Source organism: Mastigoproctus giganteus, chromosome 7 (genome assembly GCF_048544385.1).
Source record: "Mastigoproctus giganteus isolate SK-2022 chromosome 7, ASM4854438v1, whole genome shotgun sequence".
NCBI lineage: Eukaryota > Metazoa > Arthropoda > Arachnida > Uropygi > Thelyphonidae > Mastigoproctus > Mastigoproctus giganteus.
Genome location: NC_143581.1, coordinates 163,960,441 through 163,972,931, shown reverse-complemented (window position 1 = coordinate 163,972,931; position 12,491 = coordinate 163,960,441). Strand labels below are relative to the sequence as shown.

Here is a 12,491-nt window from a genome sequence, read left to right as displayed (position 1 = left end):
GGTTAGTCTAACTTCACTGGTACAAAATATCTTGGGGGCAATAATTAGGAGTGCAATCAAGGGACATTAAATAGAAATAGCATTTAGAAAGATACATAACACTGTTTTTTTAAGATAAAATCATGTTTAACTAATTTGGTAAACTATCTTTATGCAGATACTTGTGAGCTGCATGTAGGGAACAATTTTAACAAGTTTATTTGGATTTAGCAAGTGATTTGATGCGGTCCCTCACAAAAGGATACTGTATAAGTTGGAACGTGTTAGGATTACTCGCAAGATTCTAAAATGGCTGCAGGACACAAGGCAGAGAGGTGTGATTAATGGTCATTCTCCAGATTGCTGTAACGTCGGAAGTGTGGGTCCCTCAAGGATCAGTTCTTAGACCACTGTTATTTCTGATTTTTTTTTTCATAAATAACATTGTTGAAGGGATAAAGGACATGATGCCGAAATTTGCAGACAACATAGAGATTGGGAGAGTTACTAATGATCAGTGCCAAGCAGCAATCCTTCAGGATGACTTGAAGAGGCTTCAAGAATGGTCAGAAAAGTGGCAGCTAAGTCTGAATGCAGCAAAATACAAGGTAATACAAGGTGCACTTGGAAAATAGCAACTCTAAAATAAATTATACACTTGGTGGGGCTATTTAAAACAGTAGAGGCAGAAGAGGGATCTGTGAGTTATGATACAGGCAGATATGAAGTTTTCTGAGTAGTGTAAACATTACTCAGAAACTGGCAGCCAGGAAAGTCTACAGTGTCCTACTGATGATTTATCGAATGATATCCTGTAGAGACAGAGAGATCATAATCCCATTGTATAAGTCATTTGTAAGACTGTATTTGGAATACTGTGAACAAGTATGGAGACCTCATCTGAAAAAAATATATTGGGCTTCTTGAAAGGGTCCAAAAACAGGCAACTTGCATGGTGAGATCTGCAAAGGGGCACCTGTAGAGAGTAAAATTTCAATTATGTGTGCTACAGAGTTTGGCAAGCAGGCAACTTAGAGGGGATCTGATTCAGGTTTATAAGACTCTGAAAAGGGTTAGTAAAATGAACAAAGTCAGAATTTTCACTAAAAGAATTCCCAAAGTAGGGATCATAAATTCAAATTACAGGGGAGGAAGTTTAGACTAGATTGTAGGAAATTCTTTTATCCAGAAATTGTAGAATACTGGAACAAGTTGCCTCCACAGGTAGTTGATGCTGACAGTTTGAAGAAATTCAAAGGCCAACTGGATAATTACCTATGTGAGGAGGGAAGCACATAATTTATATTTTCTTATCTACTTTTTTTTTTTTTTTTTTTTTTTTTTTGGCCGGTGCAGTGAAAGCCTGTGGCTTCCTTGATCTATATGGCAAATACTTACACTAATACTTACTTATATTAATGATTCACAAAGTTTCAATCTTCTCTTATTATGTTGTTATTTAGCTACACAGTTGTCATTACAACATTTTTTGCAAAAAAATCCTGTTATTAAGCGAGGTATACCTGTGTGCGACTGAAATATCTAAACAAGGTGCAATAATACATAAAATGTATGTAGCATATTCCTCGATTGCAAGGCTTCTATTATAAACTTTATTCACATGACCAGCAAATTTTTATTGATAAGCAATAAAAGAATAAACTGAATGAAGTGAATAAAGAACTTTTTTTTTCTTTGTTTACTTTCTGTACAATCACATAAATATAGAAAAATCTTTTCAGTGGGATGGGGCCACAAAAAAGTGACATTTTATTATTATTTAATTGTTTGTTGTTTGTTATTTGGTTTTTAGGAGCATTAGCAACTAAGGCCATATTGCTCTGGAGATATGCGGTGGTTATTCCCTGACCATTCCGCATCCTCCGTATTTGGTGGGCACGGGCTCGAACCCCGGTTTAATCAAGAAGCGTGTGCAACGCACTGCTGCTCCTGCCCACCTGGCTACGGAGGCGCCTTTATTATTTAATGAAAATTTCTGTAACATTTAGAGAAACTTCACTAAAATTTAGTTAGACTAATACTATAAATTACATCATTACCACTAGTTGAATTTTAATACAAACCAAAGTTTGTAGGTTAAGCATCATTATTATAACATCTCATATTGTAAAATACTTCACAAGTTGCATTCCTGTTATAATTTGAATAAGCAACACTTCCTTATTAGAGAAATCTATTGTTAGTTATTCTCATTTGAATATTACCACCCAGATAACACTGTTTTGAAGCTATATGGCTTCTCATTGGTGGGTGGGCAGGTACCAGAGGTACAAATTGATGATCCAGGTTGCAACTCTGAGAATAAGTAAAGTAGATTTCTCTAATGGGGAAGTGCTGCTTATTTGAAGCATAGTCGCTTACCCTGAAGTGCAAGAGGAAGGTTACTCATGAAGGATTTCACAATAGATGTTATAATAATGATAACTAATGTTCAAACTTCAGTTTGTCTTAAAAATCAACAGCTATATAGTTATGATGCAATTGCACTAAACAATGTTAAAGTTTGAGGCTTCCTGCCCTAAAATTTTATTAGTTAGCCTAATACTGAAAACAAATTTAATTTTTTCTAATTGCCAAGAAGCTATTTAACTTTTAATAATCCTAAAAAATATTTATTAATACCAACCATCAAACTGGTAATGCATAGCCTGATTTATCTGTTCTGTTATGCTTGCAAGCCACTGCTGAAATGTCAAGGATACAGATGATTCATCAACTGAAATTTGGGCCACTGCAGGGAAAAAAAAAAAAAAAAAAAAGTAGTTACAAACTTATCAACTAGCACTTAGCATTTACAAAAAAAAAACACATTATCCATTTCTTCAACAAAAAATTACATTAATAAAAAATATTAACTTTGAATTACATAGGAATATATGTAATATTCTTAATATTTATATATATATATATTAGAATTATTCTGGACAATGCAAAGGTTAGAAGAATTACAAATGACAAGGATAACAGAGTTGAATTTTACAAAGAAATAAAAGAACTTTCCATTTCACCTATCCATCTCTCCTAACAGTTTATCTAATTCTTCCTTAAATTTAATCAAATTACCCACTTCTACAACACCAGATGGGAGCTTGTTCCAACTCTCACCCTTTGGCTGAAGGCAAATTTCCAAACATCAACCTGCAACCATCCTTCCTCAATTTTAATTTATGCACCCTCATGAGCATAGTCTGAGCTAGAGGAAGGATTCCATTAGTATTGAGCTTACTCAATCCATTTAAGGAATTAATCACCTCAATTAGATCTCTTCATATGTGCCTACTCTCTAGGTGCTGCAATTTGCTAAACTGAAGCCTTTCGTGGTAAAAGCACTCTTTTACTCTGCTCAACAATCTTGTTGCTCTTCTCTGCACCCATTCCAACAGATCTACATCCTTCCTAAATTGAGGCTAGAAGCCTGTATACAGTATTAAGATGTGGCCTAATCATTGCCTTATACAAAGGGATAATCACCTTCTTATCTCTGCTGGCTGGTAATAGATGCTACTTTTCCCTGCAGAAACACTTTTGATCAAAGCTGCTCTCTAGAAGAACAAAATTAGTGTTATATAAAACAGTGGTATGACCTATCGTGACTTATGCTAGCGAAACATGGGTGCTTAATAAAAAGGATGAAAAATCTTTAAATGTGTGGGAAAGGAAGATATTAAGGAAAATCTTTGGCCCTGTAAAAGTCGGGGAAGATTGGAAAATAAGGACAAACCAAGAGCTGAAGGAACTGTATGAAGAACAGGATATAGTGGGAGTGATAAAGAGCTCAAGACTTAGATGGGCAGGCCACGTGATACAAATGGAGGAAAACAGATGGCAAAGGAAAGCAATGGAAGGGCAACTGGGAGGAAGAAGAATGAGAGGAAGACCAAGAAGGAGGTGGGTGGATGACATAGAGAATGATCAACAACAGCTTAGGGTAAAACAATGGAGAACAATGGCCAGGGAAAGAGACAGCTGGAGAAAAATCATTGAGGAGGCCAAGGTTCTACAAGGACTGCAGTACCATGGAGTAAGTAAGTATCTCTGCTGTATAGCTAAATATTGTAGTCATGACCTTGTGAGATATTCTACGACAGATCAATTTTAAATTGTTTCAAATTGATTGTAAGCGGCAAAAAAAGAAAAAGAAAAAAAAAAAACAAAACTTAAGTGATAAATGTTTAAAAAATCGGTAAAAGTAAAAATAGTTCTAGACAGAACTTAAAACCACAACTGTTTTTTTACAAATTTTCTTGTCTGCTAATTCCAAAAGAGACATTATATAGTAATGAATAACGGCGAATCCGTGAATAGCTTTAAAGTATGTTATCCAGTGCTCCAATTTTGGAATCTTTTGGCAACCGTCCGACATTGCTACTGCAAGTCTGGTTACATTTATACCATGTTGACTTTAGCGAAGACTATCATTTGAAACGTCTAAACATTTAAAGGTAACTATCATGTCAAAAGAATTTTACGATTAAGCCGAGAATCTGTTAATTACTGTACATGTAATACAACAAAATTCCTGCATATATCATTGACAAAAAACACATGAGCTGTCCTAGCCACCTGTCTGCACTGCTCAGAGAACTTCATATGTGACTGCACAATTACCCCCAGGTCTTCTTCATTCTCCACTGCCCCAAGTGTGGTACCACACAGCTGGTACATTAATCTGGGATTACTGCCACCCCATATGAAGTACCTTGCATTTAATCATCATGGCAGCAGGCATAAGCCTCAGGTATCAAAGAGTGTGAGAGACAGATGGGTAATAGTTAATAAAAAGTTAGTCAGAGTCACCATGATAGGGTTTTAATTCAATTTTCATTACAGCATGAAAAAAAAAACTTTAGGCATGCGGGTACTCTGATAAAAAAAAAAACAAAAAAAAACCATTAACTTATTAGCTCGTAAAATGGGCACTGCACTTCTTGGAGAAACGTTATTAGTCGAGTAAGTACCTCAGGTTCAGTGTTCTGCCCATAGTAAATTGTTTTGAGAGGGCATAAATTCAAATTGAGGAAAGACAGTGTTAGGATAGATGTGCAGAAGTTTGCCTTTAGCCAGCATGTGGTTGATAGCTGGAACAAACTTCCACCTGTCACTGTAGAAGTTGATAGCTTAAACAGATTCAAAACAGAACTAGACAAATGTTTGGAGCGAGTGGATTGGTGAAATTAGAAGATTTTTTTTTTTTGGCTGTGATAAGCTTGCTATCTCGCATCATGTGCCTAAAAATACAATCGAACTTGGTTATAATAAGCAGGGAAATAATGAGGTTACGGCTGTAACGAGCAAAAAGCCATAATGATTTTAATTTAAGCGTATTCCCATACAATCGCTCACTGTTATAACGAGCGTACTACATGGATATACGAACAAATTTTGGTAACTATGCAAACATTCTTAATTGCTTGGTTGGTCGAAAAAACTCAATTCTTGGAATAGACGAAAATGAAAAGGGCGGCTTAGCTTTGTGACCACCTGCATCAGATTAGCGGCTGGTTTATGACCTTGTCCTTCAGGGGATAGGCTATCGCATTGGCATTCCGCTTGTCGCATTACCCTATTTACAGATTGTCTTGTATTCACTGAACCATAAATTTATTTTGGGTCTTCTAAGAATTTTGGAAACAGGACTTCTAAGAACTTTGTATGCATTTCGGGCTTCTAAGAGCTTTGTATGCAGATCACTTTATCATTTTAAGGTAAAATCAGTTAGAAACGAACCCGTCCTTTGGAAACATGTCTACTAACAAAAGAACGTGTCTCTCAATTCGCAAAAAATTTGAAATTATTCGTGAGTTAGAACGTGGTGCAAAAAATGTTGAAGTGTGTAAAAAGTTTTCTTTGTCCTCTTCAAGTGTATTGACATTGTGGAAGAATAAAGATGTTTACATATTAGCACTGGAAAAGAGCATAACAAAAAATAAAAAAATAAAAAAATTGGAAAGTGTGAGGTTACAAACGTTGATGAAGCATTGCGTCAATGGTTCACCACAAAAAGAAGTGCTGGATTTTCAATAGACGATTCAACCTTGAAGGCTCAAGTGGAAAAATTTGCTAAACAATTTGGACACGACGATTTTGTGTAACAACGGTTGGTTGGATCAATTTAAAAACCAACATAACATTGTTTAAGCAAATATTAATGGAGAATCTCAATCTGCAGATCCAATAATGGAAAATGAATGGATTGACCGTGTTTGGGCAAAAATCAAGAAAGATTTCAATGATGAAGACCTACAACAGTTGTACTACTGCAACAGGATCTAGAAAATTTGGGCAGATGGGCTGAGAAGTGGCAACTGAAGTTTAACATTAACAAATGCAAAGTACTGCATATGGGTAGAAGTAACCCTAGAGGAACTTATCAACTGTGTGGTACTACATTTAGGGTGGTAGAAAATGAAAGACCTGGGAGTGATTGTGCAGTCAGATATAAAGTTTTCTGAGCAATACAGACAGGCTGCCAGAGCAGGTCATGGGGTATTGTCAATGATATACAGGAATTTTGCTAGAAGGGAAAAGGAGGTGGTTGTACCTTTGTATAAGGCAGTGGTCAGGCCTTGAGTACTGCATACAGATAAGAGCAACAAGACTGGCAAGGGGAACGAACGGGTTCTTTTACCAAGAAAGGCTTAAGTTCTGCAATGCAGTGGCTGGAGACTAGGCACCTGGAAGGTGATCTGATTGAGGTGTATACGGCCTTGAATGGGTTGAACATGCTGAATTCTGATGGGATTCTTCCGTTTGCTCAGATTATGAACCTGCGTGGGCACAAATTCAAATTGAGGAAAGACGGTTGTAGAATAGATGTGTGGAAATTTGCCTTTAGCCAGTGGGTGGTTAATTGCAGGAACAAACTACCATCTGTCGTTGTGGAAGTTGATGGCTTAAATAAATTCAAGCAGGAACTAGACAAACGTTTAGAGGGAATGGTTGTGTGAAACTGTTTTTTTTTTTTTTTTTGGCTGATGCTACATAAGCTCACACGCTTGCATCACACACCTCTATTACTACTAATATCACAACAACGCTGACGAAAGAGGGCTTTTTTATAATTTGACACCTGATATGACAGGAACTGATAAAAAAAAAACTGTTTGACTCAAATTTAAAAAAGAATTTGAGTCAAACATTAAGAAATTTCTATAACTATTTGATAGTCAAAAAACTGTTGGTTATCAAAAATCGTTAAAACCTTGGTGTTTCAAAAACATAAGGAAGCTTCCTGTGGATTGCACTACTTTGGATATTTTTCGGGAATACATAAATGATTGGAATAAGGAGCTATTCAAAAGAACAAAAATATTTTATTGTTAGTTGATAACTGTCCTGCACATTCCCAGGTTCAAAATTTGTCCAACATTAAGCTAGTGTTTCTGCCTCCCAATGCGACATTAATTTTTCAACCAATGGACATAGGTGTAATCAAGAGTTTGAAAGGATTTTATAAAAGATTTCTGGTTATATATCTGATCAGTCAAAGAGAACAGAAACTTACCGAGTATATGTCGATATTAGATGCTATAAATTTGTTGAGTGATGCGTAGAACAACATTACTTTGACAACCATATCAAATTGCTTCAAGAAATCAGAAAAATCTGCTTACCATTATCTGAATAGTTGCTATGTAACAACGTTGTAGGTTTTGATACATCGATGAATTTGTACGAGTCGATGACAACTTATTAAGTAGTGGTCTTCCTACAGAGAGTGGCAATGTAGATGCTGTGCTCAACAAAGACGATAACAACGATGGTAAAGACGATGATTGTGATGATGATATGATGACAATTGAAACTGAATCAAAATCAGTGCCGACAATCTCACAAGCTCAAGGTGCTATGGACACACTGTCAATTTTTTTGAAGGAAATGAGGCAAGTAATGACAATGTGTTGAGCGTTTTAAGGGGAAACAAGAAATATCAAAGTGAAATCTTTAAAACAAATATCAATTTTAAGATTCATAAATAAAGACTAACTGAAATTGTGTTAATACAAATAATATGTAGGTATATACTGTACTTATATTATTTTTTTTTTCTCTTTAATATTTCTTTTGTTTTTTTGAATCTATCTTTTTATTAAGTTATTCAGAATTCAAAAAAAAAAAAAAAAAAAAAAAAATAGAAGGTAGGTTTAACTCACCACTGATATAAAGTGTTCATTGTTTAACGGCCCCATGAGTTTCCCCGTCTCTGCCATCACTGATATAGCGAGTAACGGTTATAACAAGGAAATTGTTGGTCCATTGATGCTCGTTATAACCAAGTTCGACTGTAATTTTAAAGATGAAATGAAGCACCTGAATTTTAACTCACCACTGATATAAAGTGTTCATTGTTTAACGGCCCCATGAGTTTCCCCGTCTCTGCCATCACTGATATAGCGAGTAACGGTTATAACAAGGAAATTGTTGGTCCATTGATGCTCGTTATAACCAAGTTCGACTGTAATTTTAAAGATGAAATGAAGCACCTGAATTCATAGTCTGTATATTCAAAAAAATCTTGCTTTTTGGGACTATAAAGTTTGTAATTAAAAGTGTATAACACAATCTATAAGTTGTGTAACGCTAAATTGATCTAATGGCATACACTTTTGATGTTAATTTATCATCCCAGTAGTTATAAACTATTAGCTGTGAAGGGACATTCACATTCCCTCACAGCAAATAGTTTTATGGGTTGGCAGAATTTACCTGATGGTAAATTCTGCCAGAGCAAAAAACACTCAATCAGAAAGTAGCAAGATTATTTGAAGTGTTATCTGATTTAGGACTTCTCCCCGATTACAATAATTCTCTGGATCTATTGAGAATAACGGTTTTTGCTAGGCCCATTCCATGGGCCTAGCAAAAACAGCTTTATCTGGCCAGTTGATGCAGATTACAGATGGTCTATGGCTGTGTTCACAAACTTGCACTTGATTACAATCTAGGTGATATAATCAGCTTTGCCTTATAGTTGTTGTAAAGTTTAGGCATATCAGTGACAGACCATATTGTGCGGTTGTGTATTATGTCTATACAAGTGTATGTTCTTAAGCCAATATGCATATTGTATGGGAAATGCCTGGAATAACTTGCAAGGGGTGGGGATGGACCCTACTCTCTGTACCTGACATCAACTAAGTACAGCCAATGAAGAGGACTTCAATGGCTGTACTTAGTTGAAGAGGACTTCAGAAACTTCTCTATTCATAGATGAGAATCAAACTGAGATCCGTCCAAATGAGTGACAGGCGGCAAAACTGCTATACTATAACAGAGGACTGTGCCTAATAAGCTGGACGTTCAGCTAATAAAACCATATAAAAATAGATAAGGATACTTACAAAATAAACTTATGGTATATAATGTAACACAATCAAATCAGAAAAGATTTAAAATGTAATGTGTGATATTATAGTATTTTGACAGAATTGTTAATGTATTGATCAGCGTAGAAAATGACAATACTCTTTCATCTTTTTACTATAGATGGAACCACTAGTTTTTCTTAAGTTATATCTCTAACATGAAACATTTCTGCCATGAGTAATGAATACTGTCCTTTATTTCTAACATTACTACTGAATCAATGTGGCATCTAGTAAAAGAACAATGATTTAAATCTGCTGTATGTAGAGAATTAAATCTAGAATTGTATTTTAATGTGAAATTAAAGTAAGATGTTTAATTACAAAAAAAAAATAAAAAATAAATAAATTTTGGTGCTAGGCTAAAAATACAAAGCAGTAAACTACTTTTTAGCACTTTTGCAAAATGGTAAATTTAGGAAACAAAATATGGTTCTTAATATACTTGTAATGTGGACTATCTCCATACATTTTATAATCTGCAACCCACTTTTCTTTTGTAGTGATTCCCTAAAAATTACCACATATTGGCTGAAGGTTGAAAAACTAGAAAAACTTCATGGTGGACTTAAATTTCGCTAAGTTGTAATTTTCCCAATACATATATGGAGAAAAGTTGTTTCATGGAACAGAAGCAAAAAAATAAATGAGAAAAACAATAGTTTGAATTTGGTGTTGAACTGTGAATGGATGCTAAGTTGTCTTTGCTCCACTGGAAAATTACCTGGAGATCGGCATTTAATTGGTAGCGGATATTCAACACAGACTAGAGAAATAACAAATAAATAATGCTATTATTTGTTATGGAAGGCTCTTTCCAACCTAGACCAATCCAGAGGGTTCAATGGCCGCCGATTAAAAAAAAAAAACCCATCTGTAATTCCAAAATTGACTGACATCCCATAAGAAACAGCAATTTTCACTAGCAACTTTGCAAACAGTTAAATATTGATCCCTCCTAGTCAGGTGACAAACACAAGCAATTGAATTACAGGTACAGGAAACCCCCGTATAACACGGTTTCACTCTAACACAGTTAGAGAATTTCGGTAAACCTCACATAACAGGATATTTTTGAGCTTTTCTGCGGGGAAAAGCCTGCTATTATGTTGGATGTCATTTTTCAACATTTCCACTCTTTTTGAATCCCCGCTGTTGACTCGCTAGTCAAAAAAAAATTGAGAAATCACTATTTTATTTTGTTGGGTAATCCTCATGTTACGTTCTGTGCTATTGGAATTGTGGCAAAATCTAGATTTCAAAGTTTTATTACTATTGGACAGCACACCAGGCCATTGAAAAGATTTAAGTCATCCAACCGTTGAAGTTATATTAGGTTAATACAACTTCTCTCAATCAGCCATCTGATCAAGTCATTATATCCACCTTTAAAACTCATTACATTAGAAAATCATTAAAATGGATTTTGAAAAAAATTGATTCCAAATCTATTGAAGTAATGGAGGCATGTAAACATTTCTCAGTTGTGAACTGTACCAGAATCATAGCTTTATTGCTGAGAGAAGTAAAACCATCAACATTAAATGCGTGTGGAAAGATGTACGGCCAGAGTCAGCTCATTCAGGAAAAATGGTCGAACTGGCAGAAAACAGAATCAGTGCGATAGTAGAACTTTCTACCGTCAGTAGGAGGGGAAGGTTTTGATGATATGACACTGAAGTCCTTGTGGGTAGCACAGTTGATAGAATCGCTCTCCTCCACAGACTGGGTGGAAAAGACCTGAGTTCGAATCCCATTAATGACGGGAGGAATTTTTATGGGTCTTTTTCACAACGTGGCTGAGTTAGTCGGGCTCAGGTGAGGGTAGCATGTTTTCTCTCCCGGAAACTCAGGTTTTTCGTCCAGCAAAACAGAAAATCAACCTCAGGACACACGCAATTTATAGACAATACACACAGAGTAATATGGCCTTAGTTGCCGATGCTCCTAATAAAAATAAAAAAAAGATATGATTACTGAAGACGTTCAAGAATTACTGGCAGAAAGAGGCTGGCAAAACGGATTTGGTGGAAATGGCACGGAAATGGAATATAAAACCAAATGAATTCAGTATGATAGCGCAGATAAAATTCTGAACTTTAAAATTTTACACTAAAAAGAATATGGGAAGGCATAAAGTTAGTCGAGCAATTAGAATCTTATTTTTTGAATGCAGATTCCTGAATGAAAGGAGCCCAAAGTTCAAAAGGGAGAATCAAAAATCTTAGTTCCATATGATGAAATTCACAAATATTTATCAAGCAAAGGCAAACAAACCCAAATTAATCAGTTTTTTAACATTTTGTTAATGAAATAGTGTATTTTTGTTAACTGTTGGAATGTAAACCTTTTTGTACTTTTTCTTAGTCTTGTATAACACGGTTTCGCACAACTTGACATTTTATAGGAACATAGCTACCGGGTTATACAAGGGTTACCAGTATTTGAAATTGAAGGGCAGTCAGAGCAAGGATTATCTTAAATGGACAAGTGAGCCTCTACAAACCACTGAAAAGTCTTCAAACGACAAGCAGAAAAAAATGTAGCAGATATTTAGGTTTCTGTTACTTTTTTCCCTAATCTGAAACAAAATTTTATGCAAATTTGCTGCTCCCTAAAATCACTAAATTTAAAATGCAGCAAAACACAAAACACTATATTTAATTCATTATAATTTGGACTGACTACGGATAAATGAGTGATTCATAAATGATTCACTGTCTAGATGAGGCAGTGAACGTGTGCAACAAGCTGCACCTTGCCACAATTAAGATGCTGCCAAAACAATGTTCCCTAAACTCTTTTTTACCCACAACACATTTCATCCCAAACCATTCTATCCAGTAGCTTCTCCCCACTTCAAGAGAAGCAGTGGGAATAGAAAAGCAATGAAAAATGGCAAAAGGGCAATGCCCTATCAATATTTGAAGGAGGGCCCTATTCCCTTTCCCTCTTGTTCTGATGTCCCTGTTATATATTCTTGTTACTGCACTACTTTCAGTCAGCAATTTATACAGGGTGATTCACTACCAGTGCGACAAACTTGCAGGAGGTGTAGGGGGCACAAAGACGAATCGGAATCAAATAGCATTACAGGGTCCGAAATGCCTTCGTCATGCGGTTGAG

At 35.6% G+C, this 12,491-nt stretch overlaps 1 protein-coding gene across 4 annotated transcripts in view; it reads right to left on the bottom strand.

The window, feature by feature from the left end:
* The window catches only part of LOC150083310 (uncharacterized protein C2orf42 homolog), a 191,033-nt gene that overhangs the window by 60,837 nt on the left and 117,705 nt on the right, over positions 1-12,491 (bottom strand). For all 4 annotated transcript variants that reach the window (XM_090377168.1, XM_090377169.1, XM_090377167.1 and 1 more), the window contains one exon: positions 2,627-2,731. In XM_090377168.1, the coding sequence (XP_090233294.1) occupies positions 2,627-2,731 (105 nt within the window). The remainder of the gene's footprint in view (positions 1-2,626; positions 2,732-12,491) is intronic.